Raw genomic sequence first — 19,595 nt, 5'->3', positions numbered from 1 at the left:
ACAGAGCTGGCCATGGCGTGGCGTGAGGCTGCTTCTGTTTAATCTGTCATCAACGCCCTGGAGACCCCCACCCTCTCAGCTGTCCTCTCTCCACATACTCCTCCATCTTTTTCCCTATTCATCAGGCTCACCTCAGGACCGCACAGCAGCCGCAGCATGCATTAAAAAGAGGGGAGGCCCCATTGTTCGTCCTGACTCAGTGTGTCCTCTGCCATCTCTCTGGAGCCTGGCAGTGATTACACACACACAAACACACACACACACACACACACACACACACACACACTTCACTAAAACATTGGTGTCCAGAGGACAGGATTAGTTTTTGTTTGTGCTATGCCAACTCAAATTACTTTCAGAAAAATTATGATTTTCAAAACTTCATCAACCATAGGAGACAGGGATCAGGGGCTTGAAGCTTGAAATCCTTGCAAGAGCAGGTTTGTAAACTCCCAAATCCAGACAGATTACTGTGTGGTTTTATCTAATCCAGGAACGTAAATAAACCGCAGCAGTGCCACAGTTCTTCAGAGACCTTTTCAAACACAGGGATTCCTTGCTGTGGGGGATGAGCTCAATACAAGTGGCCTGAAATGAATAATGTGTTGCATGCTACTTAGAAACCATTAGTGCTTTACTGGATAAGTAAGATAAACAGTGGGGATTAACATCAGCATTTTACGGTCACTGGAGTGATAGCACACACGTACACACACATCTTTTATGGCATGAAATGTTTGCTAGCCGTCCTCAGAGAAGTGTAAACAACAGAGAATTATACAGTCAAGCATGACTGACAAATTTATAATAATTGTTATCTCTTTTATATTCTTTGCTTTTCCTATCAAAACCAATATAATCTCAATATCAGTTAAAGCAGTGGTTCTTAACCAAGAGTCCATTAAACTCCCTGTGTTCCTTAAGAGAGTTTCAGGGGTTCCACAAAAAAATGAGGAGTCATTTATTCTCATTATTTAATTCACTACAGAGGACAGTGTGAGTAAAAATCATAAGAGAGACTATTTTGATCATGATTTTACTTCCTTATCAGTCATCTCCTCGAATGCAGTTGACTGCAGATTTCTGGTTAATCGTATCCAGCTACCAAAATATTTTCAGACGGAGGTTCCTGAAGCCAAATCTTACCAAATTGGGGACATTTACATCATGTGTAACAAATTTTGGGGTTGTTGACACCAGAGGTTGAGAACCACTGAGTTAAAGGACCATACTGCAACCATAAATGCTGCAAACCTGCAATGCCTTTTTTTTGGTCAAATTTACATTATAACTGTGTTTTAATGCCATGTTTTATCCAGCAAGTTGATTTGACTTTGATTAAAAATGAATTAAAAACTATTACTACCACTACTACTACTACTACTACTAATAATAATAATCCAAAATAAATACACATGGATACATGGATTTGGCAACTTATGTAAATGTAAACTAATTTTCACACTATAAAAAAAAACCAGAATCCTTATTTGCTTGGAAGAATACATAAAACATACAGCAAGGGTTGCAAAATGGTTTATGATGACATAAAGTGTAAATAAATTGGCTAAAAAACTGATTTTCTGCACAAAAGACTACCAACTGATGACACCTTCTCACCTGTCGAAGGAGTGAAACTGCATGGGCAGCATGGCCTGGGCCTGGGCGCTGGCAGCAGGGTCTGGGTGGGACATGGGCTCCAGCCCGGCCTCCATGCCCTCCACTGGAGCTGCTACCAGACTCTTCAGAATCTCCTTGACATTGATGCCCTTGTTGGGCTGGCTAATGCTGATGATGGAGGAGGACAGTTTCAGCACCTCCACGCTCGGTGATTCAGCTAGACTCTCCTGCGACTTCTTCACCTCTGAGGACAGTGTAGATATGAGCAGCCCTGCGCTGTGGTCCAGATCAGACCCGTTTAGCACGCTGGCTACCTGCTCCTCTCCAATACCAGAGTCTGTGTGGGGGAGGGAGGTCTCCATGTGGAGGTCTGATGGCACAGGATGGTCCTTACTGCTGTCAAATGCTAGGGGTGTTTCTGAAGAACAAACAGAAAAGACAGAGAATGACGGGCAGAGACTACAGTTAACCACATATATATATAAAAATATAAAAAATATGTACAGTACTAATAGCTACATTCAATCATTGCATAATATTTGTTGTGTTGATTAAATTCTTTATGAATATTTATTAAATTCCATTTATACCCCTTTCATTATCATTTGTTATTAATCCCAGCTGGTCAATAAGACATCAGAAAGACATTGGACTCTTTAAGCTGACAGACATTAAAATTTTGTTGGAGTGATAATCAGGTTGACAACATTTTAAATGTCTAAGGATGTCAGAATTGTTGTGTAGACATTATCATTTTGACATTTTGCAGACGTTGGGTTTTGTTCTACATACCTTATAACTGTCATTATTCTACAATGAAGTTTTAATGAGAGGCTTTGAAGTTGTTGATTTTGGTTACTTAAGGACACAACTTAAAACCAGCAAAATGTCATTGTCATTTGTTGTCAGTATTCTATGTCAAATTGATGTTGGCATTATACATACGGACATTGAATTTCAGTCATGCGGTGTCAAAACATAAATTCAGCCGATTATTAATGTCGAGCAACACTGGTGGCCACCTGAGGTAGTTTAATAGTTTAGTCTAAAAAACATACTAATATATATAAAATATAATAATATAATAATATATATAAAATTCAATAGAATTATGAAATTTACAATGATATCAAAGAAATTCCTCCCATGTTAGAGGTTAGAAACTCCTGTTTTGTGCTTTCACTGGATAAATTAATTCCATGATAAAAAAAGTTAATAATTTAATTTTCTGTTAATCCCTTGAGTTGATCAACATTACTCTTTATATTTACGTTAAATAGTCTTTACATATGCCTACTATCAAAATAAAAGTTGTCAAGAGAAGTAAGGAATGTGTTTTTAAAACTAAATAACCAATTCCAATGAATAAAACATTCCAAAGCCAGCAAATTTACCAGTAAATTTAGCATGTGTATGACGAGCCATGTGTATGACGAGCCATGTGCCAATGCCGCGTCTCAGATCTCACTCCAGAAGCTCTGATCCTCTGGTGAGATTATTGCTCAGTTATTCCCATCTATGATAATAAAACATGAATCTTTTTCTTCAGCTTCCTCCTGCCTAAAGCCCAGGGAGGCTCTCTGTTTAACTGCTTAGACACAGTGACAGAGGAGCAGCTGCTTTATTATTCTTGAACATAATTTACTGTATATTGTACCTTACTGTATACATGAGATGCTGAGTCTGAAATCTGCAGCTTTCTGTCTCATCATATGTTAAAAATGCTTTTCTATAGAGTGATCAACTTGACCCATTAAAATGTTTGTTTTTCTTCCCCGCAGAGGCTCCTCTCCAGTCTGGTGTTGGTTCATTCTGACCCAGTGCTTACCTACAGTAGGTGTAAGGCCAGTTATATTAATATTCATCACATGCCCCCTAACGAGGTCAGTGGGGCCTGATTTAGCCAGCAAGTCGTCTGGCTTCCTGGTCCACCACACAATCGTCTGCCACATGCCGTCTGGAAAATTCCCCATTTTCTGGTGAAATTTATGAAGGCAGCAGTGTGCCTCTCTTCCTCCCAGCAACCTCTATGATCCCATTCTCCTCTGGTGGATTGCTTGCCTAATGGGCACTGACAGATGGGGCTGAAAATAGCAAGCTTGGCTCCACTGCCCCACAAACCCACAGTAGTTGGCCAGCATGCTGCTGCTTTCCCCATCTCTCAACTTCTCACTGCTCATCTTCTCTTTCTTCATTCTCTCTGTGCGTTGATGGTGCTTCAAATTACATTTTCATATTTCCTCTGGCCTCTCTTGTCTTCCTCTTGTTTCTTTTATTCACTTCGCCTTTTGTCTGAATGGAAGTTGATCAAGTATGCTCACACGTGCATCTCATAATAGGAAGCTGGCACTGCAGCAGACACTGCGTTAAACCTTTGTAGGCAACCACTGATTTCCTTTCATGTGGCTTAATGTATGATTTATGACTTGAGGCATAGACTACCTTTCATTTCAGAGAGAACGATGATGCCTATTCAAGTTCATAAATACCATCTCCAGCCCCAGTCTCCATTTGCCTCCACATTTAATTCTGTGCGGTGCAATTAGCAGCGCTCATGAATAAATCATAGGTGAAGCAGCAGAGTGCAGGCAGGGTATCCCTGCTATTTTACTGAATGAGCTTTCAACTCAAGCTGGCAGCAGAGCATCAGAAAGAACCAAGGGCACTTAACATTCATATATATCAGACGCAGTTAGCACACGCTAAGATTAGTGAGCAGGAAGAATGGTTGGAAGGAAGGTAGCACACAGCTGTCAACACCTGTGCTGGTTGGTGAGTTGATCTCCTGACGCATGCTACGTCCTGAGTGGCTTATCCTGGCAGTCTCACGTTGGGGCTCCAGGATGTCGCGGTACTTGGAGACCATGAGGACAGAGATGAAGTACACCACAGCTAAAGCCAGGAACTGGGCTTGCTTACTGTCATCCTGTGAAGAGGAATCACAATATGCTCTGTTCAGAAGATCTCATTTCACGCCATCCACTGCTGTCTGAAATGCTTTTTTCTGAGGAAAGCACTCTGCATAGAGCATGAAAACACATTCAAGGTACTGCCAGTATTCGCTAATAGGCTTCTAATACTTGCTTTGAAATTTTTACTTGAAAATTCAGTATATCAATTTCCCCAGGTAATATCCTCACCCCACATCCACCTTTTTTTCCTGTTGTATTTGTCTGATCTTCTGATTCACACCTCTTTCTTTAAGCTCAAATGTTTTTTTTTTCTTCTTGTCGGTTATTATATTATTATTATTATTATTTTTATTATTATTATTGTTTTTATTGTTATTATTATTATTATTATTATTATAGACTTGTGGTCTATGGGGACGTAGCAGAGAAAACATCACAAAAAAGAAAAAACTGGGCACGCTTATGAATATGATTGTATGAGTTGTTTAAACAGAAATAAAAACTATGTTGAAATAAATTTTAAAAAATCAGTGCTTGTGTTCAAAAGACAGCAGCTCACTCAACATGGACACCTTTGGTGCTTCACCTGTTGATTGAAAGGTATTGCATTGCATACATCTGTCTGCCAAAGAAACAAAAATCCTAATTTCATCCTCTCTAACGGCAGCCAAATCTCTGTCACAAAAACATGCCTGTGGTGCATTTACAAACCCTGCATGCGCACACACACATACAGACACACAGAGATACACACAGACACACACACACACGCACACACGCACACACGCACACACACGTACAGCTGCACTCACCACATCACGAAACACCACAGCGCGCAGTCGATTAATGTCCACATCCTGCAAAAGGCGATCAGGATCCTTGATGGGAGACAGGTTACTAGGGACAGTCTCTATGGCTGTCTAAAGCAGAGAGATAACACAATATGACATGCTACTCTGTTCAGTCCAAGCTCAATGAAACTGGTTTTTGCTGTTACTTTTCTTTTTGCATGATTTGAAAGATTAGAAAATGGTCAAATGTGCAACAGAAAAAAAATCTATCCTCATTTGTATGCTAGTGTGCAGATTTAGTACCACAGAAATTACACATGATGTTCAGAATAGGAGAACGGATTTAGCGTCACTACAGGTCACATTATGAGCATGGGACAAAATTCTTCTCACAGTGAAATGCATTGTATTTTTGGGGCACAGAAACCACAAATCCTACCTTGTTAGAGGTCAAAACATTTGGCAGGATTTCCTGAGTCTTGTTGTTGGGTATTGAAGACTTATTTCCCCTGTCTCTGTGTCTCTGCCTGCACTCCAAACAGTTCCTGACTGCCACACAGCACACTGCGCACACGTGCACACGCACACACACACACACACACACACACACACACACACACACACACAAACACACACACGAACATCCACTTAACAAAAACACTGGTGCACCATCTGTTTGTAGATCCCAGTCTGCTCATCTGATAACATGCGTGACTTCTTTAAAATTAATCAGTTATCTTTGATGACTGTTTGTTCCAGGCTGTTGGGACTGAGGCCGGGAGTAAAATCAGCAGCCAGACTGATTTCACACTGAAGCCAGTGATGAGAGATTGTATGTGTGCAACAAGGACACTGTGAAGTCTGAAGGCTATTCCCCATCCCCCAGAGCACAACTTGGAGTCAACAATCCAGCAAATACAGGCTCGCGGGTACACAGACCCACAGGCACAAACTGACACAGACACACTCTCACTCAAGCAGATAAAAATAGACCAAAAACACTTATTTTCTGTGATTGCTTTTTGTATCAAACAGTTATGGTTTACCAGAATTTAGTAGTTATCTGCTTTGCATTCAAATGTCATTCATCAAATCTCTATTATGTACAGACACATTCAAACACACACAAGGGCAGAGAGGAACTCGTGAATCTTACAAGACACACCAATGACAAACTACAAAGGCTACCATTTGTAAAGAGTACCTGATTGCAATGCAAATGATTCACTCTGCTTGTTATGAATTCCAGAATGATGATCCTGTAATTTCTTAGCGCTGCACATTCTCCAATTGAGCATACAATTAGCAAAGAACTCAAATTAATTAGCTTTGCTGATCAAACAGAGGATTTTCAGGGATTAGGGGAATTATTAGTTTGTGAGGAGAATACTGTTGTGGTGTTTTCTACCTCATCAGTTTTCCAGTGTGACTGGCAAAAGATGCCGTTTACCTCCCCAAATCCCAGCATAAAGATACTGTAATTGTTTTACTGGCTCACTGCACTGACTGAAACTCACAGCTACAGCAGCAAATACACAATCATGGTCTTACCCAGTCTGAGGCACTGACGCATCAGGCCACCAGAGGACATGTTCTTCTCAGCCTCGATCTCGCTGAAGTTGAGGGAGCTTGAGAACACTAACACGTCGACCATGACCATGAGACGGGACAGGAAAGTGATGGCTGTCTCTGAGGACATGCCCTGTGTTGCCTCAATGTTCTCCAACTCCGTCTTGCACAGGAAAGACACCAGTCATACAAACTAAGGTGCACATGTACAAAAGCATCTCTGCCACATTCTCAACACAAGTTGTGATTATTATTTTTTTTTTTTTACAAAACCATGCAAAATAATATGGAGAGAGGGGCATGCCACAGATATAAACACAGTAGTAGGTTCTGCTAAACTCAGGACAGAAACACTAAGTGGCCAGGAAGAGGGCAGCAGCATGGACCATTATTATTATGAGAGTGTGAGTAGGATCTCCTCCTCTGAGAACAATATTCAAAATTTTAAACGTTGGTGGAGAGTTTGATCTCAGTTCAGCTGGTTATCCAGCTCTAGCCAAAGTAATATTTTGTCAAATGCTTTTTTTGAGGGGTCAAGGCCAAAGCAGACATTTTTTTTGTTAGCACTCATTTGCTTTGTGATAAAACATGGAAAGGTTTTCTAAGGAAAATATTTGAGAAGAATCCCAACTGCACTGGTCCAGAGGGATAGTACATTTTTAGATATATTTAATGAATATTGAGCACAAAAGGGTTGTGAAAACAGTAATTAAGAGGGAGAAATTAAAATTGCATAAATATTAATCTTGGCACTCCACAGACAAAATAAACAAAAGAAGATAATTAAATTCCATTTCAGTTCAAAACTGCAAATTAAATCTGATAATTGCTGTAGATTGATAAACGTAAACATGAATGACATTGAGGAAAGTTCGTCATAAAGTAATGTCCTCGGCATTAATTGAAGTGGAGAGAAGCTGCGCAAATAAATATGGCCCAAATCAATAAACATAAAAATGTCTTATTTCCCACAGTTACATTCTGTCACATAACAAACAGACAGCCACAGACCAAAAGGTTATAATAAACTACCACTAGATGGCGTTATTCCCCCACAGTGAAGACAGCGAGGAGCACTTACAGTAGGAGAGGTGGCCGCTGAGAGAAGAGGCAAAATCCCTCCACAGGCGATAATGATGTTGTCCACCATTTGTGAGATGAGGTGGATGGTGTTGTGGACAAAAATTATGTTTTCATTACTATTAACAAAGTCCATGACAGATTTGGTGGAGTGGCTGCAGAGGAGGAAGGAAAAAAATATCATTATGGGTACAAGCATTTTACACAATATATAAATTATGTTTTACTGTGCAGTAAACTAAAAACACTTTTAGTGGTAATAAAAAAGTAGATTAAATATGTGTTTAAAAAGAGCAATAAAATGATAAATAAATTCAGCGTAATCTGATTATCACTACAAACTCCATGCTCATCCTCCCTCCCTGTCTCTCTCAAGCGCACATAAACCACTTCACACACCTCCTCCAGACATGGACGTCACTCTCCAGCGCGAACAGCAGGTCAGTGAGCAGTCTCTGGTGCATGGCTGACCATTTGAACTCTGGGATGCGGAACATGGTGGTGCGTGGGCCGGGGCTGAACTGCCGTCGCTGTTCCTCTGTCATGGGTGTGCCCCTGAAGCCCAAGTCCACACGAATGTCCCTCTCCATCTGAGTGGATAGGCGGCCTTGTAGACTCTGATGGAAATTAATCAGCAGAAATCAAAAGAAAGATTAATTTGGAATCACATATACAATCACTGTGCATCATGAGATACTGTTTACAGACTAGTTACTAATCCTATTTTTCTGTCAAGATGGATGGTGCATCCTCAATGAGATATAATGCTACCGTCATATTATTCACTATGAATGATGAATTGCCAGATTAAAGAGAGTCCTTGTATAACTTCTTCCTGCCTGTGGGAAAAGAAAAAATACAACAGGCTTAATGCAACCTCTAAACATAAGTTGAATGAGTCAGCAAGGTGATGCAAAAAAGCCTGTAAAAAAAGCAGTGGCGATGCATTGAACATGAGCAATTATGCAACAGCACAGAAAAGGTTTAAAAATAAACCTGGCCTCCCACTGGCCCTTCATCAGTGACCCAGGTTAGGCAGAGAGCCCGACCTCTGAGAAAGAGCACAGTTCTTTCGAGAGGACGGGAGCAAGGAACAAATCCCAGGCGGACGTTACAGAATAATGCTTTGTCTATTTCTGCCCTCCTGTTGGCTCAGCCGACTCTTCCAGCAGCCCACTTTCCTGAGTCTCAGAGGGACGTTGCCTGATGTGCACCAGGCCATCCTGTCCCCGATAATACAACAGTTGGGGAAATGAATGATCCCTGTGGGTCTGTTAATATAGAACTATTCACGAAAGGCCAACACATCCTGACAATGGCAAATGGTCTCCCTCCTGCTGTGAACCTGACACTGCTCTGTTTCACTATTCATGATCGTCTGCTGTTATATTTCCCTCTGGCAGAGCTTTACAGTCATTTTCAATCTGGTCAAGTCAGTGAATCTCTATTATTTCTTTCATGTGAAAACCTAAAAATGGTGACTGTCTTTTTTGTGTTGGACATTCCTGGATAAATTGATATTTGCAAGAATGAACTCTAGTTTTACACTGCCTATCAGGAATATCATGCTGTTAGGCCGCTTCGCCACTCTGGTGCGATAAGGTGCGAAGGTATAAGGTGCGATCGTGGAGTGGGAGGGAAGAGTTGTCTCGCCTCTGAGCCAGGTATGGAGGTAGTGACAGCTCCAAAATGAAGTTGGTGTAAAATGTAAAGCCGGAAAGCTGTAACCAGGGATGGTAAAGTTTGACGTTTTAACATTTACATTTTACGTTAGCGACCACACCGTGGGGATTTTAAAAAGCAGCTGTCAGCAATTAACAGCTTATTCGGAGAAGAACAGTGTTGGTAATCAGGGTTCCCACATATTTTCAAAATTTCAAAACTTTTCAACGACTTTCAAGGATTCATTAATACTTTTTTTTTTCTCTAAACCTACTTGCTTGGCGTTTTTCTCAAACTCAATTTAAACATAATTTCAGCCAACTTGCATACATAAAGAGAGAAATGGAACAAAGGGGGTTAAACCAATGAAAAATACATAAACGAAACGTCACACATCAATGCATATTAGAGCTATGTTACAATGACAGCAACAGAAAATAAATTTATCATACTACATTACGTGAAAGATTAATGTGACAATTTCATTACATACAAATCCATGACTTTAAATCATTTTAACTAATTCCATGACTTTTCCAGGCCTCAAACTGTGATTGTGAAATTCCATAACATGTCCATGACTGGACAGTAAATGTCCGCAAACTGAGAAAACAATGAGATTCGACCCCCCGAGCGCAGAGGACGAGATCAGTCGCCATATAACAGAGACAGTAAGTGATTGTGATTGACATATTGTGCCATTGTTATCATTTAGAAAACGCTGAGGAAGCATATGTTATATGTCACACTAGAGGCTGATGCTGATGTGGTACATGTCACACCGGTCACACCGGTCACACCTCTTTTGACTACAGCATGCAGTGTACTGGAGCGGAACGATGCCGTACTCGTTTCTTTCTATGTAAAATGCAAAGGCAGCATAAAGAAGGGATTTTATAGTGGCCCTATGGTGCAATCTTTGTGTAAAAAGGGACTTAGCTTTGGAACAACCTGTGTGGTGGCTGTTGTCTGAATCTTCTTCGTCTCCTTGTCTTTGCCATCTTCTGATCTCTCTGTGTCAGAAGTGTTGCTTGCTGCATCTGCTGCACTGCTGTTCTCAACAGCTGAAGGGTCCCCTTCACATGCCGCTGCAGCTGTGCCGCCAGTGACCTCTGGGTTTTTGGAGGAGGACTCGGCCTCAGTAGCAGCAACAGAGCTGATGCCCTCCAGGGCTGCCTGCAGTTCAAACTCATCCTTCTCCAGGATACTGGGTAAGGAGCCAAGCTCAGAGCTGCCTGTCATGCGAGCAAGAAGGCCTAGTTCATCACTGGCACTGGTGTGGACTGGAGGCTCCGGGCTGGGCAGCACCAGAGGCTCAGCTGTACTGAGATCAGGCAGAAGCTTGTCTTCCATGCTGCCTGTCACCTTGCCAAAAAGAAAGTTGTTGCTGTTAGGGATGCTGTCCTTGTCATCATCTAGAGTAATGAGAGGGGGTGTGTTTTGGTCGTCCATGCTGCCCTTTGGCACCAAAACACTGTTGACATTACTGTTGAGCTTTTCCACTGCAGCACAATAAACATTATCCAACAGGGAATCGACTTCCACCAGCGCTCCATTCTCAGACACTCCCAGAGTTTCAGAGGACAAGTCCATATCATCCAGCTTCACCTCTGTAGCCTCCACCTTTTCAGCCTTGATGTCCACCAGCAGGTCATGCACTTCGACTCTGACCCCATCTACCGTACACTCTGTTCCTCTGAGACCCTCCTCAGGCCCCTTCCCTTCAGCCAGCAGGTTGTGCGAGTCTGCGCTCTCATAGTCCTTCTCACTCTCAGGCGTCTGCGAGTTATCATCCATTTCTCTGATCTCTATTGTTCCCTTGATGCCGACGGCCTGAGCAGACAGACCAGAGATGGTGCTGACCAAACCCTTCTTTCCTTTCTTAATATTCTCCTCCTCCTGCCGCTGGTACTCTTCATACATCTTAGCCAAGTACTCTTTATGAGCCTCATATGTCACCTGCAAAAAGGGCAACATTAAAGAGAATGTTAGCCACATTTTTATGATGCAAACAGCTATGGATATCCTTTTAGAAAGAACGGTTAAGACAAAAAAAAATAATGTCTCCCTCAACAGCAGAGGTCAGTGTTTCCTCTTGTTGTATAGTACAGTACTCACCTTAGAGTGGGCAATAGAGAGTGTGTCCACCCACACGCGCCATCCTCCCCACTCGTACTTGATGGCATGGTAAAGCAGAATACGAAAGATGTTGTACACCATCTCAGTAATCTTCTGCTCATCAGAGTTTTTAGGGTTAATGTACCCGAGAGAAAACATCCAGTCCTGCCACACGGAGCACTGAAGCAGACACCTGCAACACGCACATCACCACATCAGTAACACATAAAAGCTGCCCTATGTAGGCTGGAAAATAACAGTGTGAGTCATTTAAGTGAATTCTGATCCTCTTATCTTAAGCAAGTTTGACAGTCATTATTGATGTTGGTGGTAAAATGAATAATTTTCACATTAGGAGGATTTATAAGATTTAGTGGCATCGAGCAGTGAGGATTGCAGATTGAAACAGGTTTAAGTTGAAGTGTGAACTCCCGGGTTAGGATTCCTTCAGTTTTCGTTGTGCAGGAGTTTTTAACAGGTTTTTTTCCCCTTATAACTTAAGATCCAGATGTTCAGGAGGTTTTTACTAGGAGTCGAATTATCTGCAGCGGCCTCTCCTCTCAGTGACACGGTAATTTAAACTGGTTAAAACACTGAATGAAAGTTTTTGGGTAGAAAATGTTTTTTCTTTTTTTTTTTACCAATGCTCTTGTTGCGTAGAGGCTGCTTACCACAGCAGCCAACAGCAAAATACAAAAATACAAATAGACCCATTTAGAGCCAGTGTTTGGTTTTTTCTGTTTTGGGCTACTGTAAAAACATGGCAGTCCAACATGGCAGACTCCGTGGACCAGGACCTGCTCCAAATGTAAATATAAATGGCTTATTCTACGGTAACAAAAAACATGCTTTTTTTTCAGGTGATTATACACTAAAGAAAACTTACTTATTATATTACATTCCATTTCTTCCAAAATATCCCCCTAAATCCTACAAACTGGACCTTTTACTTTGCACATCACAAGTATTGTTAGTGTTTTTCTGCTTCTGCTCAGCTTCTTTCTTTGTCACAGAATAACATATTTGTGCTATTTGCTATTTTGTTGCTTGCATTACAACAGATTGTTTTGATCATTTGGCCATTCATATATTCATTTGTTTATTTGGCAGAAGCTTCTCACAAAACATAATGGCAGCCAAGATAGAAAAGGGGCAGCAAGTGAAAACCAATTAAGAGTTGTTTTTTTCTTCTTCATTCAACAGTTTAACTTGAAGAAGCACTTTCTGCTTATTAATTTTAGGCTAATTATGTTGTTGATTTAGGTCAGTGGTTTCCAAAGACTTACAGTTTAATTGCAATATGTTTTTAGAGAGTGTGTGTGTATATCACCATGGATGTGAGATGGGAAGACTGTCAAAAGCTGTCACTGAGGCACATACAGGAGAACATGTGGATATATAAGGATGACTTAGCACCAACGTGAGTGTAGCTACATGAGCCAATTAAATATGGTACAAGGAGGGGGAACAGTGTGCCTTTTTTCCCATCTTTTTTTTGATACATTAATCAGCAACATAACTGATAGAGTGGATGAGTAAAAGGGGGTTTACGTTCTGCTCACCGTCTGTTCTCTCGGCTGTTGCTGAACAGTTTGATCATGTCTGAAAGGAAGAGACGCCGAACTTCCATCAGCTCTGTGCTGGGGGCAGAGTTCTTCAACAAGGTGGCTACCACCTTGAGAATCACTGATGTCACAAACACAAATAAAAACACATACTGTCAATTTTACCAGAGAACTTTAGAAGAATAAAACTCACTGTGACATTTTACAGGCTTACTTGGATTCTGAATCTTGACAGCGGAGTCAGGCTCAGGATGAGGTTTGTGAACTACCTGTGTGCACACCTGCTCTGTCAGAATCTGCGGAGAGAAGACGTCAGTCACACATTCTCTACACAGGTGCAGTAATGCTGATATATATTTGGGAGGAAAATGTTTTGTTACCTCGTACAGAGTGTTGTAGGTCGTCACGGTCACAGTGTTGGCGTGCAGCATGAGCCTCTCTCCCAGGAGAGTGAAGAGGCTGTGTGTGTGCATGATCTCTACCTTCCTCCTGTGGATAAACACGCACACACAGACATAATGGTAAAGTGGCTTGTTTAGAGCTCCCTAAGCCACTGAAAGGATCAGTGACTGCCGTCAGCTTGCTTCCCTATTCTCACCCACAGAGCCAGGCTCGGGAGACAAGTGTCAGGAACTGCTTGCTGTCATAAATTGGGGGAATTTCGTTGGAGGTGTGTAGGATAACGAAGTTAGCCTGTCACTAGGAATGGCTCCAAGATACAATGGAGGCATACTATAGGTGAATGGGTTCAACAGTGACAAACTACTTCTGCAAACAGCATAAGGACTGCTTTTACAATGCTAAGCCAAAGCTGCTGCCACTGCCTCAAGATGAGATGGGACTTTCTAATACCTCAACTTTTTTTTTGTATAATGCAGAGGCTGGCAAATTGGACACTTAAAAGAAGAGTAGCATTTCTCTTGAATGTATAAATATGGAAATTTGGGAGAAAAGGGCAGACTGATGATGCATAACAGGTTGAGGTTAACTTTCGAGTCTGCTCAACCGAAGAGGTACAGTGGGAGGCTGGGCCCAGTAAATCTAAGGATAAAACAAATTAAAAAAGCAGGAAGCATATTTAGTTCTAATACTATAAACTTGATTGTTATCTCTGCCAAGCATAAGCTGTAACTTCGGGGGTTGTGTGTTTGGTTGTGTGGCACGTGAGTAAGCTAATCTCGAAAACTACTGCACCAATCCACCTCGTATTTTGAGTGCACATGTATGATTGTTTCCTCAAGGACCTCTCTTGGTTACAGTGATTCACATTGTTAAAACACACGTTTGACTGTTGACTGTTTAATGCCGTTATTCAATGCTGACTCCTAATTTCAATGAACTGACCAGTAGGGCCCATAAGTTTTCAGGAAATGGACTTGGCTAAAAATAAGCAGTTCCATCTGTTAAAGACCACATTTTGGCCTTTATTGTGGCTCTAAGATGACATTCATAGAAAAGTTTTTCATTGTTTTGAACCGGAGCATCCACAAATTAACTCTAGACAGAATATTACAAGACTAAGTACCTTTGTTTATATTAGCTTCTCTGCAATCTTGAATGTAAGGAAGTCAGGAGGGATAAGTCCACCGGGCGCAGCTGCACATGGTTCACCTGCAACAAGGTTCTGTTCTGTCCACTGTAGGCGTTATACCACACCAGGACCTTTTCAGAAGGGAAACGTTTTGCTGATCTAATTTTGGAATTTTGAGTCACTTTTCCTTGGCTCTACCATAAATAAGTAGCCTTTTGTCTTTTTTTAGTTGTGTTTATTGTTTTTATTTCCTACTTTGTTATGCTGTAACCCGTAGACAAAGTTAAAACTACTCAAAATCTGTTATCAATACATAAATCAAAGATTTCTGGCAGTTTTTTAGTTATAAAAAGAATACAATCAATCTTCATAATTATACTTTATCTTTAGGCCCACTTCACTTTAGGTGCCTGTTAACAGGGAAACTCTGATCTGCCCTGTGCAATGTAGCTCCTTCAAAAATAAACGAGGCTTGTATTTGTATTAGCTTCTGAAACATGGTACCGCATGTCTGCAGAAATTACACAAAGTGCCCAGTGATCATCATCTGTGTGCACTTTTGTCGTTATGTTTTATCTTTTAGTTCATGAATACTGACTTTTCTCACATTTTTTTCTGATTGTTTTGTACTGCATAGCCCAAAAGGTATAAATAGTACAACAAACCTCTAGATCAAATCATACTGGCTGTTTGACTCGTCGACCCAGAAAGAGGTAACATCACTAAACACAAATGACAAATTCAATTGCAAAAGTAATAACATGGACAAAGTGCTGAAGAAACACATTTAATTCTTTATGAGTTGCACTGGAGCTCATAGTGAGCAGGATGGTGCTTTAAAATGTATGAAAGCTATTAAAGTGAGGGGTGAGGGCAGGCTTTCATGAAGCCCTCATGTCCCTGGAGGATATAGGCCTTTTGCTTGAGCCTGAGGCCGTCTAGTACGGGTTTATGCCGGCCCGTTCTCTCCATTCAGTAGGAAAAAGGAACACCCCACCATTGTGAGCACAGAAAAACCCTCATATCTACTCCATCCGTCACTGCATCCTGCGTTTTGAATCACAGACTCTCTACCCGAAGGCATTATGTCTCTCTCCTCTCCAATGTGCAGCATACAGAAGATATGCTGACATCCTAGTGAGGTACTTTATTATTTATTTCACTCTGTAGGACAGTAACTTGGACATCGTGCACCATTCTCTTATGTGAAGTAATGACTTTACGGCACAACGCCAGGAATTCAGGTGTTCTACAAAGAAGCGCACCCCAATTTGCAAAACTGGCTTCGAGTCAAAAGTTTTTTGGCTCTTCTAATTGTCCACTTTTTCAAAAGAGCGACAGGAACAGATGCTATATATCTCTCTGGATGTAAAGCCTGATTTATGATGGGTTTTTTTTTTTGTCAGATTCAAGCCTAATTGCCTATTGCAGGGGTTCTCAAACTTATTACTCAATGGTCTGCATCTGACTTTTATTCAACGTCAGTAGTATGGAATGATATATTTATTTCATTTAATCAACTCACTTATAACTTAAACAACATACATTCAAGTTCAAGACAGTCAAAATACATTCAATTTTTTTTAATTTTATGTTTTGGGGCTTTTTTTGACATGATAGCTTCTGCGTGAAATGGGCAGAGAGAGGGGATGACATGCAGCATAATGCTGAGGATAGAACTGAACCTGCAAGGACATAGCCTTTGCAGATGAAGCGAGCACTCAACCAGGTAAGCTGCTCGACACCCGAATGCATTCAAGGTTTTGATAACGACATCTTCACCTGTTTGGTGACAGAATGGTTTGCTAAGACCTGTGCTACTCTGACTACCAGTAGGCTACTCGTTGTTGCAGTTAATTAACACTACATCTCTTATGACTGGGCCAGCACTAAACCGAAATAGACACTGCTCAGACAGGCACTATTTTTGACTAAGACATATTTACAATGACTAACTTTACACTAGTTGTAGAAATTGTGTGCTGGAGAAAATAAGACAGATTCTGTATTAGTGCTTTAGGAGCTGATAGCCAATTTTTCAGCGTAATGTTGATGTGTGAACTCAGCAACAGCAAAACACAGTACTCTACAAGACGATGATGTGAACAATAGTGAATATTGATTTAGCAATACATATCTATTCTGAACTACAGTCATCCTGCTGTTCTCTACTACTAACTAAGAAAAAAAGTCATTGTTATCATGTTACAGGCGTATTATAATTATCCTTTGTTAAAATTTTTCACTTGTATGACCTCAATGTCAGTTTTCCCCATGATATCAACAATGGTACGAATATTGATATTTTTAACGATACCATATTAAAGTTAGAAGTTCCAGTGTTGTGTTAACACAAATAAGGGAAATAAGCCATATTACAATTCCACTCATCTTGATACAGGATTGCTGTTAATGATCTCCATATACACTATATTTTCAACACCGTTAACATTTTATTGATCAGATGAAAAAATATTTAAAAATAGAAAACGTTACCCTTCATAATGTATTGTATTCATAACACAAGGTGTGGGCTGGGTCCTGACCAGCTTGTCGACTGTTTTTACAGATGTGATACAAGTCGTGACTATGGTGGAATTTTTTGGTCTTTCATTGTCATTGGAAAAAAAATTATGATGATGTGATTTTTGCTGGAGTCTGTACCAAACAAACACATTCCCCTTTAGAATATAATCTGTAGGCTGAGGCATCTCTGTAGTATCAGAATGCTTCATTTATAATTAGCATGTCGAAACATATTTTGCCTTTATCAAAAAATTGCAACTCCTGTGATTTGGACATTGCACTTGTCCATATTGCAATTTTGATAATATTTGATAAATTGTCCGGCCTATTGTAATTTCACGAATCTTGACTTTGCAGGGACATGGAAATACATAAAATGGCAAAACAACAGAAGACAACCGAATCATACATGTAACAGACACCTATATGTTTAAGCTGACAATTCATCTTTAATGTGTAATTACAATCAACTATAGACCTATTGGAATGTGTTACTTACTTGTGGCCCAAATGCTTGAGGAAGTACCCAAGGACTTTGAGGGATTGTACTCGAATGCTTTCACTCTTAGAGGCCATGAGCTTGTAGATTACCCTGGAATAGACACAAGCAGCGAAAGCTGGCAACTGCGCACTTTCTTGACAGAATAAAATATAGCCCTGTTGATGAAAAGGCCCTCCGCTGCTTAGCTGACAACCACTTTCCTTCAGAGTGAATTTACATTAACATTAAATGAATGTCCTAATGAAAGCAGTAGCCCTTACATAATGAATTCCTGAGAACCCACATGTAGTGCTACACTGTGTGCATTTAGATTTTATAGGATCACATGGGTTTAGTTTGATCATCCATGTCATATTGTGAAATCAATATGTTAATATCATTACTTTTCCATGCATAGTTTTTTTTTTCCACATTGAACTCATGAATTATTCATGTATCACGTAGGCAAACGGCAGCAGCACAAGTGTTGTAAGGTTTATTTTGTGAAATCACCTCTTCATTTTGTACCTGAACAGCAAACAGATTACGTCTTCCCCTCAGGGGCTTACCGTATTCCATTTCTCTGGTCAAAAGCTGGGATCATAGAGGCTGGATGCTCAGACATGAGGGCTACCACCAACTGCAAAACGTCATGCAGATTCTCATCCTGCAGACAAACCAGAGAGAGAAGGGTAATAAGAGATAAAGAAGGGTATAGGCAAAAAAGAGAATAAAGTTTTTGTTATTTGCTCAGAGTCTAGAATTGCAGCAAAGACATAATGTCTGTGCCTTGCGATTGTATCCCCTGTAACTGTAAAATTAAGGAAACTATAGGTTCTAGAATCCTAAAATTAATGCTTTTCAAGAGAATTTTTAAACAATTTAAAGATTTTTGGACAAATGCTCTTCTGCCTGTTTATGCATTGCAGGTAATTATAAACAGGGTTCCCACACATTTTCGAGGACCCATAATAAATAAAAAATCTTGCCCCAATTGCTAGACATATTTTAAATGTGTCAGATTCAAACTCTATTCAGACATAATTTCAGCAAACAGGCAAACCAATGAATAAACGACATAATGGTAAACAAAATTTCCCACACTGATGCATGTCAGAGTGTGCTCCTGAACATCGACAGCTACAGAAAATACATTTGCTGTTATGATACGTTATGTGGAAGGTTACCTTGACAATTTTATTACACACAAGGAAATTCCACTTCTTTTCCAAAACCTTGAATGACTTTTACTAATTCCATTATTTTTCTAGGTCTGGAAAATGTGAGTGTAAAATTCCAAGACTTTTCCAGGTCCCTCGTACACTTAACAACAGTACAAGGGCAGTGGCTGGTCACTTCAGGATGGAAATACATTGCTGCTTTCTTTAAATGCTAATAATTCTCCTATTACAGTAAATCTGAAGATAAAATGTAACCTGGTGGCTTAGTGCAGTAAAGCAGCCAACTGACACACTGAGTGAATCCACTTGTCGAAAGACTCTTATGTACCTCATGCATTGTTAACAAATAGTTCAGGATGCTCTGCAGCTCATCCTCCTTTACACCTCGGTCCTGAAATAAAAAAAGAAAAACAAATAAAAGGTTAAATGATTCACTTGGCAAATAATTGGAGAGGGATCATTGCACTACACAGATATGTGCCAATGCTTGGGCAGAAAATATCTACAGTACAGTAGAAATTACTGGAGGAGGAACACTTTGTGTTTTGGCCTCCAGTGT

The 19,595-nt window shown here is 40.4% G+C and overlaps 1 protein-coding gene across 1 annotated transcript in view; it reads right to left on the bottom strand.

Annotated features, from left to right (window-relative positions):
• LOC121943162 (neurobeachin-like) overlaps positions 1-19,595 on the bottom strand; it is a 256,528-nt gene that overhangs the window by 127,932 nt on the left and 109,001 nt on the right. Inside the window, exons 15-29 of the mRNA XM_042486604.1 lie at positions 19,365-19,427; positions 18,425-18,522; positions 17,874-17,966; positions 13,698-13,806; positions 13,532-13,613; positions 13,315-13,438; positions 11,753-11,945; positions 10,586-11,593; positions 8,372-8,589; positions 7,974-8,127; positions 6,875-7,055; positions 5,763-5,887; positions 5,345-5,452; positions 4,381-4,546; positions 1,621-2,038 (exon numbers count right to left, since the gene is read on the bottom strand). Of these exons, the coding sequence (XP_042342538.1) occupies positions 1,621-2,038; positions 4,381-4,546; positions 5,345-5,452; positions 5,763-5,887; positions 6,875-7,055; positions 7,974-8,127; positions 8,372-8,589; positions 10,586-11,593; positions 11,753-11,945; positions 13,315-13,438; positions 13,532-13,613; positions 13,698-13,806; positions 17,874-17,966; positions 18,425-18,522; positions 19,365-19,427 (3,140 nt within the window). The remainder of the gene's footprint in view (positions 1-1,620; positions 2,039-4,380; positions 4,547-5,344; positions 5,453-5,762; positions 5,888-6,874; positions 7,056-7,973; positions 8,128-8,371; positions 8,590-10,585; positions 11,594-11,752; positions 11,946-13,314; positions 13,439-13,531; positions 13,614-13,697; positions 13,807-17,873; positions 17,967-18,424; positions 18,523-19,364; positions 19,428-19,595) is intronic.

Source organism: Plectropomus leopardus, chromosome 5 (genome assembly GCF_008729295.1).
Source record: "Plectropomus leopardus isolate mb chromosome 5, YSFRI_Pleo_2.0, whole genome shotgun sequence".
In the NCBI taxonomy this organism is placed as follows: Eukaryota; Metazoa; Chordata; class Actinopteri; order Perciformes; family Serranidae; genus Plectropomus; species Plectropomus leopardus.
Note: the sequence above shows the minus strand (reverse complement) of the source record. Positions and strands in the feature narration are given on the sequence as shown.